Genomic DNA, 20,406 nt, shown 5'->3' on the forward strand with positions numbered 1-20,406 from the left:
TTGGTGAGGTGAAAGATAAAAATGATTCCTTTTAAAAAAAGTTAATCCACTTGTTACAAATGTGGAAAAGATAAAGTTGTAATTAATTCATTCATTAATAAATTTGTTATTAGACAATATTTGTTGAAGAATTTTTTCTTACCATTTTAGGCTAATGTAATTTTCAAAAAATTGTATTTTTCAATTTCAAAAAACATACAAATTAATATAACTTTTTTTAAACATTAGTATATCTTCAAATTTAGATTTATGTAACTAATATAAAATCTAATGATTCCATTAGCTCAGGAACTAATAATATCCGAGTTTTCTAATAAGTTTCCTTCTTTGTTCGAAGCACCGTTCGCGGTAACGCTTCTGTTTGACGCACAGCCTAATTGTTTTGGCCATCGAGCTGGGTTTTGGTTTTCCATCGTAGAAACAGTAAAAGGATTTAAATCTTGCAAGCATGGAGAATGGAGTGACAACAGCAACGCCGGCCCCTCAATATGCGCCGCACGATCCGACTCTTCCGGAGCCCTGGCGAGTCCTGGTGGACACAAGCACGGGCTACATTTATTATTGGAACCCTCATACAAATATTACGCAGTATGAAAGGCCAATTGCCGCTCCGCCGCTGCCCCCAGGTCCTCCACCGGCGGCTTCCGCCCCGAAGTTTGTGCCCCTAACCACCGCTGACCCATCTCTTCAAAACCAGTCGGCGCCTGTTCACACCCAAGCTGCTGTTCAACAGGGCACCAGGTCAGATTCCATGCCTTCTGTTCAGCAAGTCGCAAGGTCAGATTCTATGCCTACTGTTCATCAGGGGGGCAGGTCAGATTCCATCTATCCTAACTCCAGTGGCCTAATTCCAGCTCAGCCCAAGCTAGCTCCTATTCCTGTATCGAGAAGCCAGCAGGTTAGTTATCAAACATCTTCAATTTACACGAATTATGGTTGCGTTTCATGTATCAGATGAGTTTTAACGTCTCGTAGGACAGACTGGTGTGTAGTACTTATCATATTGATTTTACTCGTTAAGAAGATTCTTGCAATTCCTATCCGGGATGAAGATTAAATCTCAATGATATATGGATTGAACAGTTCACTTTTTGTGTTATTTTAGTCCCAATATCTGTGTGAGTGTGCCGACAATGAAACGGGTTGTACTTGTCACTTTTGTTTAATTTGATTACTGGTAAACATATTTTTAGTGTGAATTTAGATTGTTGCATCTATTAGTTTTACTTCAATTCGGCCAGTCATATGTTCCAGTATCACTCTTTGCAGGGCTTTGGTGGAATCAAATATTAACCTAATATTCAACCTGCATGGCCTGTGAAATTTTTTAAATGGGCCAAGAATGTTTCTCAATCACCTGGAGAATGCTTAACATCTGGTTGAAAACCTAGAATCCAAACTATGAAAGTAACAGGTTTCCGTGGTTTGAGGATCTGTACTGTGAGTTGCGAGAATCTTTCGCCTTAAAAGCTGAATTATACAAAAATCCTGAACATCTTGTCTATTAGTCAATATATCTTTTGTTTCCTGCCATCTACATGTGGATAGGCTTATATATCCATTTTCTACTTGCATACATTGCACTCTCTTTCCGGTTTTGCCTTTATCTCTATAATATAGTAAGCAGGGTATATATAAGCACATTTCCCCTAGTTCTACCTATCCTATATATAGCATCATACATTTATTACAAGGTGCTCAACCTTAGGGTAAAGCCAAAAATAAGTTTCATGTTCTTTCTATTCTAAATTCATCTTTATGCACTATTGTTTGTAACTATTCTTATGCATGTTACTAAGCATTCATTTGCTGTCATGATCCAGCCTTGCCACTTGTTTAAGTTGCTTGACTTGCTTCTTTAGTTGCTACCATGTTGCTTGCTATATGACAAAAGCTTAAACATGGGTGGAATTTGTAGGTGTTGTTGGCAGTGGGCTAGCACCTCTCATAGGGTTCATGAGATGGCTTAATTGTCTCCTCTATCTTCAATAAGTCTAGTGGTTGTATCAGGCCTTAACATGTTGATCTTTTGGTGCAAGGGCAACCCTAGTGATTAATAAGTAGTATCAGAGCTTGGTCATAGGTTCAAATCTACATAGGCCGCGATGAGTGATACTGGGAGGGGGATTGTTGGTAGTGGTTCAGCATCCCTTGTGGAGTTCACGATATGGCCTATCAACTTCTTGTATCTTCTATAAGTCTAGTAGTTGAATCAAGCATTAACAAGTCGATCTTTTGGTGCAACGACAATCCTAGCGGTTAATTGGCGCAATGAAGAATTCATTGTAGCTAAAAGCTATACATATGTTGCTTGTATGGTTACTATGCATTGAAATACATCATAATTACTAATTAATGATGTTCCATCGAGAATCCAAGATGTGTATGACTCATTCGAGCCTTAATTTTTTTATACTAAGTAATTAATAGAAATTGGTGTATTTTAACCAATCTTGCCAAACTTGATATGTTGCCATCGAGCTATGTGTAGATGCAACTAGTTTAGCATAGAGTTCAACTGGGTGCTGAATGTGGTTTAACAAGTACAATGCCAATGGAGGATCAAGGAGCGCCAATAAGGATTCAATGATGCTCGATGCAAGGAGGAGGAGAGACCTAATTCAATAGTGAGCGGGGATTAGGATTTTGGGATACTCAATGTAGGGGGTGAGGATTGGGATTTGGAGATACTTGATGTAGGGAGGAGTAAGGACATTATGTGGAGATAGCTTGATGCATGAACGAGCAAGGTTTGAGATTTAGAGATACTTGATGTAGGAAGGGGATGAGATTAGGCTTTAGAGATATGTGATGTAAGGAATGAGGGAGATCAAGATTCAGAGATATGTGATGTAGGGTCTAGGATTGGGATTTAGAGACACTGATGAAGGGGGTAGGATGGGGATTGGGATTTTGATATTGATAATGCAAGAAAGAGTGAGGATTGAGGATCTAGAGTACAACATAGTGCTAGAGTGATGAGGGAAAGAAAAACTTAAAAGTCTATTGGGTATATGGTTTTACAATATCGCATGTTGAAAAGGAAAGGCCTAGGAGTTTTCTATTAGAAGTCAAGAATTAGGTTTCCAAGGTATTGAATATCATGTTGGGACTTTAGGATAATTGATACTGTGGGGATTGAGGTGACGATCAATTCATGAGTGGCAAGAGGGAAACACAACTTGAAACATTTATAGGAGACAATGAATGAATGAATGAAAGATTTTAATAATGTTTGCGAGGCTACAACAACCTATGGGACCCCCTAAAATAGCATGCACCCCATAATAGGGTGCTTGAACTTTAGACCTTTTGAAACCTCTTCTTTAAGTTTGCTCTTTGACAATGAGTCTTGCCTAGCTGTGTTTCTTTAAATAAAGTACCTAAATTGTCCACTTCTAAAATATCCTAGTTGCTGGAGTGGATGCCATTGTATGCTGGGCACTCCATGATAAAATGTCGCTTTGTCTCAAACATTCCCATTCTTTCTTAATAGACATATTCTCTCCTCCCATTCTTCCTTAGGTATTATCCATCTACTCGTTTTACAAGGGATTGGAAAATGGGGCCGCGAGAAATTGATGAAAGGGGTGCTAGAAGAATAATGTTTGGAATCTCAAAATGTGAGCAAAATAGGAAAGTTGGTTGGTGTAGATAGGCATGCAATATTTTAAAACAATCAAAGTTCAAAGGTGCAGGGAATTGAGGGTTGGTGGAAAGGTATGTGAGGGATGAGAAATCCAGGAGTGCAAGGCAAGGAAATTCAGCAGTGTAACCTGGGGACGTGTCCTTGGCTTGATTTCCCCCGTCTTAGTATTGAGGACATATCCAAGACTAGGGGATGGCCCACCCACGTCCTCAATTTAAAAAAATGATAGGGATGGACACCTTGGAAGTCATCAATACAAATTGACATCACCAATGGGGTAGGTTGCATCTGCACTTAGAAAAGCACTTTTTTTTTATGAAACTCTTTATTTTAAAATTTTTTAATATTAAAACTGGGCACTTCCAAGTTTTCCCTATTATGCTTATTACTTTTTGGTATTTTATTCCTACTATTTGGGGTCCTGTGATTAGTGTTTGGCAATATTACATTAAGAATCATGAAATTAAGAATGTTGCTACAATCATTCTTCATGCCCAAAATCATATAGCTGATTGTTTGCAAGGTTTTGGGAAAGCATGGAAAACACATTATAGCCTGGAACATGCATCTTTATGTCATCTTGTGGCAATACATTAGTGCTAAGTTGGTTTTGTGTTGATGTGGGTCCTTTGTGGAAGATTTGATGAATATTGGAAAGTTGCATCATGATCGAAACAGTATAGCAGACCTGTTCGACTTCGTATTAATATCAATCCATTACAAAGAACTGGTGGTGTAGTTCTAGGGGTGTAACAGTGTAACCCCACTTAGATCATTGGTGATTGTGGTCTAGAGTGAGAAGGCTATTGGGAGACATATGCTTGATCGATTATCTATAGCAACTCTGTAACATACTGATTTTTACTAACTAATTTCAGTCTTAATCTAACTGATTTCTAACTCTTATTCACATGACTAAGATTTCCAATGACTATATACAACTGAAATAAATCTAATTACAATGCTGAATTACAAATTGAAACGTAATTAAAATTACTTAATCAGCTGAAAGTAAATATCAGATGTAATCATTTAACTACTTCTAGATTTCAACCGATAATATATAGCAAATGTTCTTGAAAGGAAATTCAAATCAAAATATCTTTGATCATTTAACTACCTTAACGTAATAACTATCTTTAAAGTAAATGATTTTCAATCTTGAAAAGAATTAACTAAACCTAAAGGGTTTAAAGGAACATACAGATTAATTTGTGAAGCTTCTTTCAATGGCTGTCCAAGCTTTGGCTTTGGTGAGAGGAGAAGCAATGACATAGGCTTAACCTCTCAACAACAGATCATTACTTATTCCCACAGGTTCTAATTTAATAGAACGACCCTCCCTACCCTGAGGTCGCGCTTGGGATGTTCATTAATCCAACCATCAGAGTATCCAGGTGGGTTGAGGTTCTAGCAGTTATTCGACAAAATAACTAAAGTGTCTGGACAACAACAAGATCAATTGTTCTGGCAAGTATGCCTAATTCCACCCTAGCCAAGGATTTCAAAATGTGGGTTTACAACCCGATCTCCACTACTCAGCTTGACAACTTATTTCAGAAATGGAACTTGCATGAGCTAATGCATTAATTAATTTATTATTCATTTGATTATGATATTATTCTTGTTTTACAAGTTCATCTACACCTCCTCACCTAATTCAGGCCATCAAGCCGGTAATTCCTTGGTGCCTTCAGATTTAACTTCACTTAGATACTTTACACCTTCTTCACCATATTTTGGCATTTGCGTAGTGAATTCCTTGGTGTTTTGGGTTCATTATCTCAATCTTAGTTATTATATTTATAACAGGATGTATTTGATTATACTTGAGAGACATCATTCTTAAAGGAAAAATCAGATTATTACATATTCAGACAATAAAGGAAGATGTCTGATTTTTAATACACATTATAGCAATGATATTTAAAGAAGAGTAGTCAGCAGACTAGAAACAAAACAAGCTTCAACGATTAAGTCAGGAGGCATTCATACTTCAATTTGTATTCATAAAGAAAAACGACATTCTGGTATTAAAGTGCAGTGATCTTAATACTAATTGGGTTTCACTTCCTCATAATAATTTGCCGGCTCAAGAATGCAGTGATAAAATCAAGGAAAACATAAAACGATTTCAAAAGTTAGGTCTTCTTACGTGACTCTCTTTAAATCCAATTCTTGAGATGAGTCTGCACTGGTAATAAGCCGTCTAACCTGATTCAATGACTGTGGAAGCAATATTGATTTGATGCAGGGCGAAATTACTATCAAAGCCGTGTTCAGTCTTTAACAAGATCGATTAACAATGGATTTGGAATGCCAAAAGGTAGGAAATATGATGAAATGTATAAGAAAGGGAGTATGCCGAAGGCAAGGATGAATGTCGAGTATGTTTAAAGGTTCATTTAATAAACTTGAGCCCGACCTTACGGCTACCATCAGTTACAAAGATCATATTCGAAACTTGTTTCAACCGGCTAAAAAAGAAATGATGAAAGGAGGGAAAATTGAAAAGGAAAACAAGATGAAAAGTTTTAAATATTTAATATTATTTATAATTGTTTTATTTTCTTGATTATGTTTATATGTACATAATAGTAAGGGGGCATCATTGGATTAATGTGTTTAATGTAATGGTGTCACTTTATTATTATTTACATATGATCATATTTGAGAGTATAAAATAATATTTAAATGATATTAATATTTGATAATTCTTAAAGGTAAGAACTTATGTTTATTTTGCATTGTTTTATTATAACGTTTTATTTTTAGCTCATGCGCTTCCACCATGAAATATGTTGCCAAGTCCTAATAACCTTGCTAGGATGGTTCTAGGTCAAACCTGTCGCTTCTGATGACTGAACCATATGACCATCCCCTTCCGATGACCTTGTTTCACAATGCTTCCCCTCTCTCTCCGGTCTTCATCCTGTAATCATTCAAAACAACATTCTCGCCAAGACATCAATTCAAGATTTATAAATTGCTAATTAAAATCATCAAGTGACCGTTAGGAATTTCATCAATATCATAATAACTAACTTGTTCATCATATATATATATATACAACGACTACAATTAACTGTCTCTATTTCCCATGATCATGAATAAATTGATACAACGGCTAGAATTGACTAACTCAATTTCATATGAAAATCAAATCGATACAATGGCTAGAATTAACTAACTCAATTTCGCATGAACATGAAGGATTAAGCAACGGCTATAACTAACATGATATAACAATGGCTATAATGAACTAATTCAATTTCACATGAACATGAAGAAATAATTTGGTTCAATGGCTATAATTAGTTTAAAATTTTAGGGCAAAAATTGGGATGTACCAAACCTACAATAGTCAACACCAACATAGTTTCCAAGGTTTTCCATGTTAGTATTTCATAGGAATGTTATTTCATGTACAGGCACTAATGTGCAAATAACAATCTTCTAAAGTAATTGTAATGCTATGCCAATAATGTGTATATTGATAATTTATATCAGACTTAATTTTTAAATGATAGAAGTGTGCCTCAATTTGGAAGGTGGGTTATTGTTCTTGTTGCTATCGATAATGAATTCCGAATATGTTCTTGGGTGTATTAATTTTGTATGTTGTTATTTTAGTATTACATGCATATTGACAACGAATTCCGTATTATGAATGTGTATCGAGTATTGGGTTTGACTATTGAAGTGTTGTATGCTAAGGTTAATGACATGCTTTATCCATGCTTTCATATGAATGTAATTTATATATGCAAATTTCCCCATATTATATAGCCGTCCCCTTGCCGTCCCCAAACTTGGCAAAAAAGTTTGTTGTCTTGAAAACTTGTCCCCCCATCCCGTCGTCCCCATCCTAGAAACTTGGGGTAACACTGAAATTGAGTGATTGGAGAAATGAAAGAAATGATAAGAAGTAGGGGAAAACTCAAAAGTTGCAGAGGGCAAAGCGACAAGAAAACAAGGAAGTTACAGATGAAGGGAGGACATGATAATGTGAAAAAGCTTGAAACATTGCCCAAGGCTGGGAAGTGATCCAAGAATTGTCATACTTAGAATCAGGGATTTTTGAAGTCTGCCCTTTCCAAAATGTTTGTCCTTAAGCAATGTGAATTTGGGTGTTCTGAGATCTTCTGTTCCTCCCAAGCGGCATCTATAGCATCTTCTACAAGTATATTCATTCAATGAACTAGATATTCTATAATACCTTTATTCCTCAATTTTTTCATATAAGTATTAGTAGTAGATTCTCCTCATCATTCAAGGGTGGCAATTCCATTGAACGTGTGACATTTTGTCCAAGTTTCCTTTTGAGACAAGATTGAGAAAATAGTATCTTGCTATTTTTCTTGCAACTCCAACTTGCATGCAATTTCACCTACTCTCTCAAGAGCTTGGGAGGTCCATAGAAGTGAGGTTTGAGCTTTTGAGCCCCACTTCTTTTAATAGAAGATTGCTTATAGGTCTTCAGTCTTAGAAAAAGAGAATAGCCTCGATTTACATGATCTCTTAGAACACTTTTGACATGATCTATATACAATTTCCTGTTTATTTTGGGCCTACTAAAGTTTTTCTTAGAGTGATTTTAGCATTTCTTGATTATGCTTTACCGAGTCACTAGCCATTGATGCTTTGCTATTTGTAACTATTGAATCAATAAAGGTTACTGCATCATAATTATACAATGTCATAAATGGACATGTGTTGGGTGGTATTACAACAAAATTTATTTATGTATAACCACTTAACCCATGTTGATTTTTAATTCAAAATATAGCTCCTTGAGCAACTTGAAGCTCACTTATTCACTATTTCCATATGTCCATATGTTTATTCGTGATAGCTTGTGGTAAGTGTGTATTAGTCAAATCAAATAATTTGTACTAGGAGAAAATAAACTCTCTCTTTCTCTCTCTCTAAAATAATATTACTACACCACCCATGTACCCTAAGCACTTTTTAGTGAGCCTATCCATGATGGTATAAATGCAATCTTTATCAATCTCCCTTCATAAAGTCTACGACTGAAATCCATTGATATGCTTTCCTGCTTTCAATTTGGGATAGGCAATAGTTGAAGAAAACTTGTTGGAAAGTCATGTTTTGCTTTGTTTTGTTGAAAGGTTATGCATTTGTTGATGTGTTTGAGGACATCCTTCTTGAGGACCCTCCACGAGAACCTTTCTTTATATTTTGTTTAGGTCTTTTAGTATCTCGGATGTCCTCTGGTTCCATCGTGAAAGGCCCCTAGATTCTAGAATTAGGATTTAAGAAGCTTTTTTTTTTAAAGAATGAGAACATTTGCTACTACAAATTTATCATCTCTCAAATTCTTATAATGGAGGATAGTAGCAATTGCATTTTAAAAATGTTCTACCGTAATGAGATCTTCCAGTTGACAAAAATAACAATAGTAAAACATAGCATAGGCATCCGATAAATGATATCACATTTGTATGCTGTTGGAGTAATTACAACATTATGTAATGGTTTAATTAATTAGGTCGTTTAATTACTTTACTTAAACTAATCGTAGGTGCTTTTTCCCTTTTATTAAATTAGCTTATAACAACTGAAGTTGTCTCATTCATTATGATTATGACACCAGTCACTAGCTAATTTAATCTCGCTCTAAGGTTTGCATCTATGGTTTCATACATTCTTTCATAAGGATTGATGTTGGCTTGGTGGTCAACTTCTCCTTGAAGATTTGTGACATGGCTTAATTGCCTCTTGTGGTCGAGCTAACTCTGGCATGTGTATTGGGCATTGCCAGTTCAAGCTTTTGGTGCAATGACAAATGATTCCAACTATTGGTATTAGGGCCTTCCTTAAGTCATAGGTTTGAGTCTCCCTTTAGTGGATGCTGAGGGGAAGATTGTTGGCTTTGTTGTCAACACCTCCTTGGAGATTCGTGACATGGCTTAACCGCCACCTGTGGATCGGGTTAACAGTTTGAGCTTTTGAAGCAACAACAAAAGATTCCAACAATTGATTCATTCCTTTGTAACATATTTTTTTCTAGAATCAATACATAATTCTTAGGTTGTGTTGAGCCAATCTTCCTTGTTTGATCTTTCTTTGTGATAGGTGGTGTGCTTGCAAATGATTCTTGCTTTGGGAGGTTAATTAATCCAGTTCTACATGGTATCAAAGCAGATTTGCTAAGTTCTTGTCCATATTTATGAGAGATCCAACCTTGAGATTTTTTTTTTGTGAACTTTGAGCTTAAGTTGGGGTTCCCCTCGTATTGGCAGCATCTCAAAACTTATAGTTTGGCTATGATTTCATCAAAATTTGAGTAATTGATGTTTTGCGTTTTTCTGAGAAGGGCACACAAATTTAGGCACATTGGAGCAAAATAAAACTCATCAATCCTAAAACCTATAGGTTGACCATTTTTAAAATTAAAATCTTCTAAGCATATACTTATAGGCTTTTGGATTAACTGCGTGCCTCTAATCCACACTTGAATTTTAAAAAAAATCTTTTAAAAGATGCACATAGTTAATCTAGAAACTTATATCATTATGGACTGTGGAAACTTAATGTCTTTGGTCTTCTACACAGTTATTTTTTGGGGTTTTTCATCAAAGCACTTATTTTAAGGCAAGTTCTAGAGATCAACGGAATTTAATGGCAGTTTGTTGTGAAATCGATGTTGTGATCATGTTTGCAATCACCAAAAATGCTAAAGATCAACAGTCATTTTGTTGAAATTGGAAAATTCAAATTTTGTTGGGCTTCTTTTGATTCAAACATGTGGGCAATTGAGTAACCTTCCATAGCACGCAACATGAGACTAATCCTTCCATCACCTTTCATGGAGTTGCTTCCACCTTTGCTAATGGCCCCATTTCTTGCCAACGGGAGGAACATTGTTTTTCACTCTTAGACCATCTTTAACTTTCATCTTCAAGTATGCTCTTGTGATATTGGAGCTTCTTCATTATGGGGGGATACATCGTCTCTTCCATTCTTATGGGAGAATATTGATTGTACTATGTAATTGATTCAATATTAGGGGACACCTTTAGTTGTTCATTCTTGTCACTTGTACTCTTTTCTATTTCTTTTTCTCTCTTTTGGAGAGGAGTTTTGCCCCACATTTTCTCCTTTTCTCTAGTTATGAGAGTTGTGTTGCTTTGTCCATGGGTACCTACTTAGGCCTTGTTGCAGAGACCCATTCATGCTTACTTTTTGCATTCATATTAGATTTTTAGCCGCTACTTGAGTCAATCTTAAGGGGGGTTGTTAGAGTTATTAGGACATTATAATGATTATATAATTAATTAGGTTGTTTAATCACAATAATCACTTAAGCTAAACTTAGGTGCTTTTTCATTTTATTAAATTCGGCTAATAATTTTTGAAGATTGTAGCTGCGATAGTATCTCTGATTTTATGAAATAGAATTAGGTTTGTTATGACCGTTATGGTCATCTTCAGCTGGAAGAGACATTTTGTGATAATATGTAAGATAATTTTATATAAGAAGACATGTGTCATATGTCATGGAAAGAGGCATGAGTTGTGGAAATGTGAAATGTTGAATATTTGGAAATGTAAGGAGTCTTGCATTTGGGATTTGAAGAGACCTTCATATGTAAGATGAAGAGTCTAATCACAATCTATTGATGTGATTGCTTGGTGTACTGTAATTAACAAGGTGAATGTAATGGGCACCCCTGGATGTCCCAAAAAACTAAACCAAATTGCTGAAAGGAATTATGTCAAACAGTTTGCATTCAACTTCTTAAAACCGCTTATAACTCCGGAAATCAAACGTTTATTTGTTTGTTGTGTTTCGTGTATGGAATTGGTATCATACAACATAAACAAGAAAGAAACTACAATAATATGCAAAGTGGAAATGAACTGCTGCTAATAAAATGTTATTTTCAGAGTTCATAAAAACAAATACATGGCAGATTTATCAACTCACTAATTACTTCAGCAATATTGTCATAATACTCCAGCCCATGCTTACGAACTTGCTGCTACAATACTTTGTCCTCCAATCAGTCCACTACCTTCATAATACCATTCCCTCCAAGCGGCATAAGCGTCGGACAAGTAGTGAAGAAGATATGAGCAAAATATCAAATCTGCCTGTAGTCGGAAATGCAACTAAACTGCCTGATAATGAAGCCAATAAGAAAGAATTCCAAAGGCCAAACCCCAAGGGAATGACGTCTAGAATGTTACAAGAGAGGATAGACGTCCTCAAATGCCAAGAACAGAGCTGCAACTCACACACCAATTTCTTCTCATATTCAACCTGTCTAATGAAGCCACAAATGCTTCCTTTTATTCTATTCCCACAGGTCCGCTCAACTCATATGGGCAATGTGGGATAAAAGATGTGTAATATAAAACATATATTAAAATACCCCTTATGTCTCCCTTGGGTACACATCACCATAAAATAAATATTAAAGTAACACTTTAATATTTTACAATTAAATTAGACGTTACTTTAATAAAACTTCAGGCATTAAAATGTATTAGCAATCGGACTCCGAATAATGCGAGTGATAGCTCATTGGAAAGCTCTCACTGAGGAGTATTGAATCCAATCACCAAAATTGACCTGCACTGTGTCTTGCCGACTTACTAAAAATAGTAAGTATGCCTGAAATTGAGTAAATCAACTTCGTTTTGGCCCAAACTGGAAATGACTAGGCCAAAACACTCCAAGATCCCATTAAACCCTTCGTTAGCCCTTGGGACCATGTAGAACAAGGCTAACGCACACACACTTGGTCAATTGCTAAAAAAACATGAAGGCCAAAAGATGGGATCATTACAGTGAAAGCTTTGTACTTCAACATTTCTTTATCAATAAAAGATACATTTTGCTGGTGTAGCTGGGTTTTTCCCTTCAAGTAGATGGGTTTTACCAAGATAATTTCTTGTGTCATTTGTACCTATTTTCTTCTTCTCTTTATTGCTATTTTATTTTAGTTCTGGGCTAAAAATATTAACATGTTATCAGAGCCTAGTTTAATAAACAACAATATAAGAGTTGTGTTTTGCAGGGCAGGTATGTGTTAGATCCTTCCTTGTGATTATCTCTGTAGTATATATAAATATATGTGTGTGTGTGTGTGTGTGTGTGTTAGCATTGAAATTGTGATTTGAGTGCTGGGGAGCTGTGTTGGTGCTCTACAATTTCTTATTATTGAAAATGGCCAGGGGAAAGGTGAATAATTGGGAAGTATCAGAAAGGTTGTGCTTCAATGGATGTCTCATACAACTTCCAGATCATGTCGACAGTCATTAGGGGATCCTGTTATGATATCTTTTGATTTGTTGATCGTGTATTTACCAAAAGATTGTCTTGTACATAATAGGGAGCAAGTTGATGTTCAATATGAGTTCCTTCTTCGAGTAGGGAGATTTGTATATTATAATCTAGCTACAGTGACATTTGTGAAAGAAATGGCATTTTACATGGCATCTTCAATTGTCTTTTCTCCTTTGAATCAACTCAAAAATAGATAAGAGAGCATTTCAGTTGTGTCGACGTCTTTTTGATGTAATCAGTTTTCTCTCTCCATCGATTATAATTCTTCATTGTCTTCCTTGTTTCGACGGTGATTCATTTTGATTTGAATATAACTGCATCAAGTGAAGTCAATATTTTCATCCATTTTGAGTACCGATTCCCATTGAGACATGCTTGCCGGTAATTCACTTAATTTTTTTCAAATCACCCTCTTCAGATTTCAAGGCACCTATTTATCTTGGGTGTTTCAGAGGATGAGAGTTGCTCTTCAAGCCCAATATTTTGCAACACTCATGTTCTTATGCTGTTGGAATAATGGCTTAGCTTCATACCCATGCTGACATAATGTTTCCTAGCATTATGTGTACAGGAACGGTAAAGGGAAGAATGTATTTCAGCGTCATCAGGCTCTCAAAAGGGGGTCATTCTTTGAGGCATCCAAGAAATGACAATCTTTCTTTGGTAAGGGATATATTCTCATATTCTCTCATCTTTTTCTTATTGATCATCAACTTTTTTTTTTTGTATACTTTAGCAAATCTTATCAGGGTTGTGCATTGGAAATTCCAAAGTTGATTCTCAAACAAAAATTGTCGTTTTTGTGACAAGGTGAATATTGCCAGAATCAGCTTTATAGGACACTCGAATCAAACCTTGAGGGACATGACGATGGAATATCGTCTATGCAAATGTTAGGTTTGGTAGTGTTAGGTGACAATAAAGGTTTTGTAAATACATGGATCACTGGCACTTTGTAGCAGGACTACTTTGTACACTCGACAAGAGTTATTCCATGATTTGGTGGGTTATAGAAAAGGTTGATACCGTCGTTATCTTGTGCAGAGGCACATAGGAACAACAAACAAATCATGAAGATTATGAAGGAATGGAAGACACCTAATGGCTATCAAAGGTCTAAGGAGGTCAAAGGGACCCTAAATGATGCAAATCATATCAACTATGATGTATTTGCTCCTATAATGGTTTAAATACCATGAAATGGCTTTGAATGAAATAATATCCTTGAAAGGATTAAATGAATGTAATTTGGACCATTAGTTTCCCAATGTGTCTAGGAGGTTCTAGGAGGTTAGTTGGGTTTAAATAAGTTTAAATAAGTCTCCTAAGTGTTCGAAACACTTTAGTGAACTAAGTTAATAAGTTTTAGTTCATTTTAATAGTTTAAAACTTTAAATGTTCAAGGCATAATGACTAGTAGTCATTTATGAGGGAATTGGAGTTTTGGTGGTTAAAACACTCAAGTACTCCATCAAACCGATTGGAAGAGGTTGTTATTGATTGTTATTTGTATTTGGAATTCCATTGTACAGGCAAGGAAGCCTGGAGTGTATAGACAACACAAAGAATCAACGAAATACATGTTTTGGATCAGCAAATCCATTTTTTTGCTTTGATATTTCTTGTTTTTCTTTGAGATCTAACCTAGAATAGTTGTGGAAGGTTTCAAGAGGTTATTTGAAGGCTTTGTTACACGTTTTAGAGGGTTTGAGAGTCATTTTCCATGACTGTACTCATGAGCAGCAAATTAATTTGAATTTCTGAGTTTTCCTTTCCTTGTTTTGAAGCTTTCTTGGTAACTAACACCCATCTCATGGACTCAAAGGCCTAGAATCCATGGAATGATGTATACTAACCTTGTATCATACAAATCTAACCTGTTACATGCAGCAAATTGATTGGAAAGTGTGATCACAGGACTGGGACTAAGAGTGTTCATTTGAAATTTGATGGCACAAGTGTAGTAGCAGGAATTTGGGCTGAATGATATGGCTTTTTTATGATTGGAATAGCCTTATATGGTGGATTTAATGGTGAATCAATCACCAATTGATATTGGAAAGGTTAGGAAAAACGAGGTTGGAGAAACCCTCAAATCAAGGGTTTGAAGCAACCAAACTGGGGCTTTTGATGTTCTATATGTTTTGGGTCTAATTCCTCTTAGATTTAGAGGTATTGGGACATTTCTTGAGATTGTCCAAGAATTGAGACCTTGGGGATATTTTTGGGCGGTAGTTGCTTTGTTAAATCACCTACTTTTGAGTGTATTTGTAGGGGTACAATTAGAGTTCTCCTATTTTGTCCAAAAGACCAATACCTGAGTTTTAGATATGTTATTAAATGGCCAAAAGGGTATCTAAATGTGGTTTTAGTTTTCCATGTGTTTTGGGAAAGTTTTGTGTTTGAAGACCAAATAGGTCGCTGCTGGGCTAATTGCTGATTTCTAAGCCTCTAGGCCTTTTTGGAGTCTTTTTGTCTTTGTGAGTAGGAGATAGGTCAAGGAACCTTGAAATCATTTGAATCCATCCTCACATACCTCAAATACCTCAAATCCATCATTGATTTGTGTTTGGAGTAACTTTGGATGGGTTAAGTCTCTTTAAAGCCATTTGAGCACTTTGGGAGGTAGTGGGTTTGTAAGCCAAATTAAGTAACTTATCTTTTGTAAAAGGTCCATCACCCTTTCCTCTGAATCATTATCTTGACCAACAAGGAATTTTTTTTTTTCATTCAGTCTTCTCCCAAATATCATTTTATTATGATGTCAACAATTTTATTTTGCATGCCTTTGTGTGCGACTTCTCCCAAAACTTTTCAAACGGCTATATTTCTATCATCGAACCATGATATGTTTCAATATTAATGACTAACTGCGTGTCAGCTTATTATTTACCTTGAGATTTTGCAAGGCTGGCAAATTGTTCAATTCTTGTGCAGCTGATTTATCCAGAAAAAGCAAGAAAGGCAGAAATGAGGGCTCAAATCCAATTTGGATGGTGTGTTTACAAAAATGCAAATGTGATATCTGAATATGTACAAACTTGACGAATATGTCAGAAAATGATTGGGGTCTTAATTTGAATTGTGAATTGGTGCAAATGATATCGGTATACAAGTTTTCTTCTCACAGTGGTGTTATTAATTCTGAGGATTGGTTTTGTAAGTTGCGGTTTGTTATCTCCACTTGTCAGTGAATGATTATCTTTAGTTTTTCTTTCTAAGCTGGTGTTCAGATGATTGAACCGACTATAAGTTTTGGAAGATGAAAATTTAACTTTCCGTTATTTATTTATTTTTATACCTTATGTGTTTTTGGTGGAAGTGTAATCAAAGAATGGGTTTAGGTTTAAAATTGTCAACAGATCTCTATCAACAAAATTGGTTACATATATTGTTCTGTTTTGTGTCTTGTCGTGGAATTAGAGAAGAAGACTTCTTATATAAGCCGCTGCTAATGTAACAGTTTGGAGTTGATGCTATTATGTTTCAGAGGAGTGTTGGGTAGTGTCATTGTGACCATTTGCTTCGAGGATTATATTGGTTACTGTTTCCAGCAAAATGAATTCAGAGTGAATTAGTATCTGCTGTTGAAAGTCGGTGCTATAATGGCATTCATGTGTTTGTTTGAATTTGTTTTTTAGTTGCATGGTCTATAAGTAAGCTCTTGGACTTGTTCATGAACAGAGGACATTTTAGTTGAAAGAACATTGGTTTATATACATATGAAAGAGATAAGTATTCTATGATTTTTATTTAACTGGAAGGAGAGTATATCTTTACTTTGATTTCTATGATAATTGAGTTGTTATAAATCTCTCTTGGTTGCAGGGTGCAATGGGATAGTGATAGATATTTGCAATGTTGTTTGCAGTCTTGATATTAAATTGGTGGCACATTATCTTCAGTTAAAAGTAGAAGATCTTGTTTAGAGAGAGACAATTCAGCTTTAGAGGGAGGTATCCAACCCTTTGCAAGCTTATGTGACAATAAAACACTTGGAATCAACTTCCTTTTTATGGTGATTAAAGTTGTCCCTGCTGAGAGGGAGTCTTTGTTAAGAGAAAATGTCAGTGATAAATGCATTCTTCATTTGGAGAAGATTGAGGTGAAAGCCCTTGTTCCACCCTCTGCGAGTAGGTATGGTGGACCACCCTCTGCCAGTAGGCATGGTGGAAATGCATTCTTCTTTGGGAGAAGGTTGAGGTGAAAGCTCTTGTTCCACCCTTTGCTAGTAGGCATGGTGGACCACCCTCTGCTAGTAGGCATGGTGGAAATGTATTCTTCTCTGGGAGAAGCTTTTGAAGCATTCATTCCACCGTCTGTGAGTAGGCATGGTGAAAGTCATGTGTGTGACTCCATTTATGGTGAATTATGTAATGCGGAGATAACGTGTGTTATGTGATGTAAATTTATCATCTTTGGTTGTAGCTATGTGTACCTGCAGTACTAAAGATCTCTCTCTTGCTAAGAGGGAGTGTTGAAGGTTGTAGCTGCGATAGAGATCTTTATCTCTGATTTTATGAAATAGAAATATGTTTGTTATAACTATTATGGTCATCTTCAGCTGAAAGAGACATTTTGTGATAATATGTAAGATAATTTTATAGAAGAAGACGTGTCATACGTCATGCAAATAGGCATATGTATGGAAATATGAAATGTCAAATATTTGGAAATATGAAGAGTCTTGCATTTTGGATTTGAAGAGACCTTCGTATGTAAGATGAAGAGTCTAATCTCAATCCTATTTATGTGATTGCTTGGTGTATTGCAATTTGTAATTAACAGGTGAAAGTTTTGTACTTCAACATTTCTTTGTCAATAAAAGATACATTTTTCTGATGTTGCTGGGTTTTCCCTTCAAGTGGAAGGGGTTTCCCAGGATAATTTCTTTTGTCGTTTGCAGCTATTTTGTTCTTCTCTTTATTGCTGTTTTATTTTATTTCTGGGCTAAAAACATTAGTAATTATAGCTGAAGTTGTCTCATTCAGTATGATTGTGACACTTGGCAGTAGCTAATTTAATATTACTTTAGGGTTTGCATCTAGAGTTTCTTTCATCCTTTCATAAGGATTTGTTCATTCGTTTGTAACATATTCTTTTGTGCAATCGATACAAAATTTGTAGTTTGTGTTGAAAAAATAATTCTTGCTTGATCTTTCTTTGTGAAGTGTAGTGTGTTAGCAAATGATTCTTGACTTATGAGGTTGAATCATCTATTTCTACATACATCCTAGCAAAATTAGACCAAACTGCAGGAAAGACTATGGTCTTCTAAGAAGTAACCCATTATATTATAGTAGCATTACTAAAAAACTTGTGATTAATTTGGGGTAATTGCTACCAGCCACATTCTCTATGCTCTTTCTCATATCTTACAAGAAGTGTGTTTAAGTTTTTTAATGTAACCACATTCTATATTGGTTCATTTTTACAGCAAGTATAGTAAAGTAAAAGCATTGGAAGATTGGAAATTTTCACTATAGGATTAAGGTTTAGGGCATTTTAAGTTCTACTTTAAGTAAATATATACAAGAATTGGAGTTTAAAGTATTAGTAAGAGTTTTAATCCCAGGTTTTAGGTAAAGTTGGAATATCAATATAACTTACTAATGCTAGTTTTTATTGTAGGTTTTAGCTAAACAAAAGTTGGGCTGTCCTTAGAATAGGCAGTCTTGCTTCATGCACTCTTTTTCCTTTTATATAAAGCCTTTCAGTCAAAAGAGAATCGGTTTTGAAAAGCCTATTTTTTAGTGATACTTGCTCTTTTATACACCACGTTTTTGACATCTATGCACTATATTTGCTTTGATATAACAAAATAAAATATTGTCTTTATTTTTTAAAAATGTTATATTATTTTATTAGTTTCTTGAGTTTTGCTTGCTTTAAACCCAAGTAATTTAATTCTATGTAAAGTTTTTTATGCTATCTCCATGCCATTTGCTATTGTGTTAAAAAACTTTTTGTGCCAATGTTTGAATGATCTTAGCAACTAACAAACAAGGATTAATTAGATCATTTTTAATCTATTACTTTATGAAGCCACTGGTAATTTAAGGCATCTTCCTACTAGACCAATTTACCCAAGTTCTTCACTAAGCTTTGCCAATAAGATATGGATGGCTTTTACAAGCAAAGCTTTTGGGGCTCAACCTAATGATCGTAGTTTTAGGCGACTCTACAATACCCATAGGATCAAATGAAAGGCCAAGATAACTTCAACAAGAGAATGGCAAAACAATTGCAACAAGATGCAAGAATGATAGTATTGCTAATAGACATGACTTGGATTACAATACTGTAACTAATGGATTTAATGATTCAATTCTAATTATTTACAACGTAGATGCATTTGCTTATATAGGCAAGGCAATAAATGGCTATGATAAGGATTAGATAAGTTATCACCCACATAGAGTGGAGTCACATGTTAACCAAAGGCAGATCGTCTGCAATGAAGAGTGTGCAACATCTAGAGGATTATAATGTGGTATATGCACTAAAGGTGGATTTCACATGCAATGTGAAATGTGATAATAACTATCACTGCCTAAAGTGGGATTTCTCCTACAGTATGTGCTAACATAGATTCAAACTCCTAGGTGCCTCGTATGCAAAGTACTATGCAATGCATTATCCCAAGTAAATGTGAGTAAAGTGTAACTAAGAATATTTTATTACACCAACACCCTCCATTAAGTGCAACTTAGGGGAATGCACTAAAACTCACAATGCAAGGTGGCTCCTGGCTACTAGGCCATGTTGGGTGCCCATGTACAATATGCAAATGCAATGCAATCTCCCATAAAGTGGAGAAAGGGAAAAGATCACATCATAATGAAGAATCTCATGCAAGTATTGTAAGTGCTTGAAGACAAAATATAGTCCAATGCCTACAAACAACATTTCTCCCCTTGGGAAGAAGATGGACCAAGTACAGATGCAAGAATGCCTTCCATTCACATGTTGCCTTGTCCTTGGATGATGAAGATGTCACAAATCAATCAGGAACATTCCCAGTCACAATAGAAGGTGACAAGTAAGGAACTAATGGAAACTGATTTTGAACAAGCTCCAAAGACAAAGATGAAGTGACAACATTGGTGCCACAACTATCATCAAATATGAATGATGCCCCTGAAAATTTAATTTGAGTCTCCAAGCTCGAAGAATCCATCACATAACCATGATCAACATGAACCAAGCAATGTGACATATCAAGTGAAAGAAGAGACTCATCAATGCCAATCTCCAAAGGCAATGAAGAAGATTTTCCAAATGTGACGAAGTTGACATAAAAAAAGAAGAGAAATCCCCTCAAATGTGTCTCCTAAATCTGAAATATGAGACTCCACAAATAATGAACCAATATGTGGCAAATAGGAATCCCAATCAGGAAGACAAATAGAGATCTCTTTTATTGACGCTGAAA

The 20,406-nt window shown here is 35.5% G+C and overlaps 1 protein-coding gene across 1 annotated transcript in view; it reads left to right on the forward strand.

The window, feature by feature from the left end:
* The first annotated feature begins 303 nt into the window (after window positions 1-303).
* The window catches only part of LOC149575887 (ATP-dependent RNA helicase-like protein DB10), a 36,513-nt gene continuing 16,410 nt past the window's right edge, over window positions 304-20,406 (forward strand). Inside the window, exon 1 of the mRNA XM_089815872.1 lies at window positions 304-898. Coding sequence (XP_089671998.1) covers window positions 449-898 — 450 coding nt within the window. The 5' untranslated portion in view covers window positions 304-448. The remainder of the gene's footprint in view (window positions 899-20,406) is intronic.

The sequence above is a fragment of the Cupressus sempervirens genome, chromosome 1 (genome assembly GCF_028749045.1).
Source record: "Cupressus sempervirens isolate cs-2001-9-10 chromosome 1, ASM2874904v1, whole genome shotgun sequence".
NCBI lineage: Eukaryota > Viridiplantae > Streptophyta > Pinopsida > Cupressales > Cupressaceae > Cupressus > Cupressus sempervirens.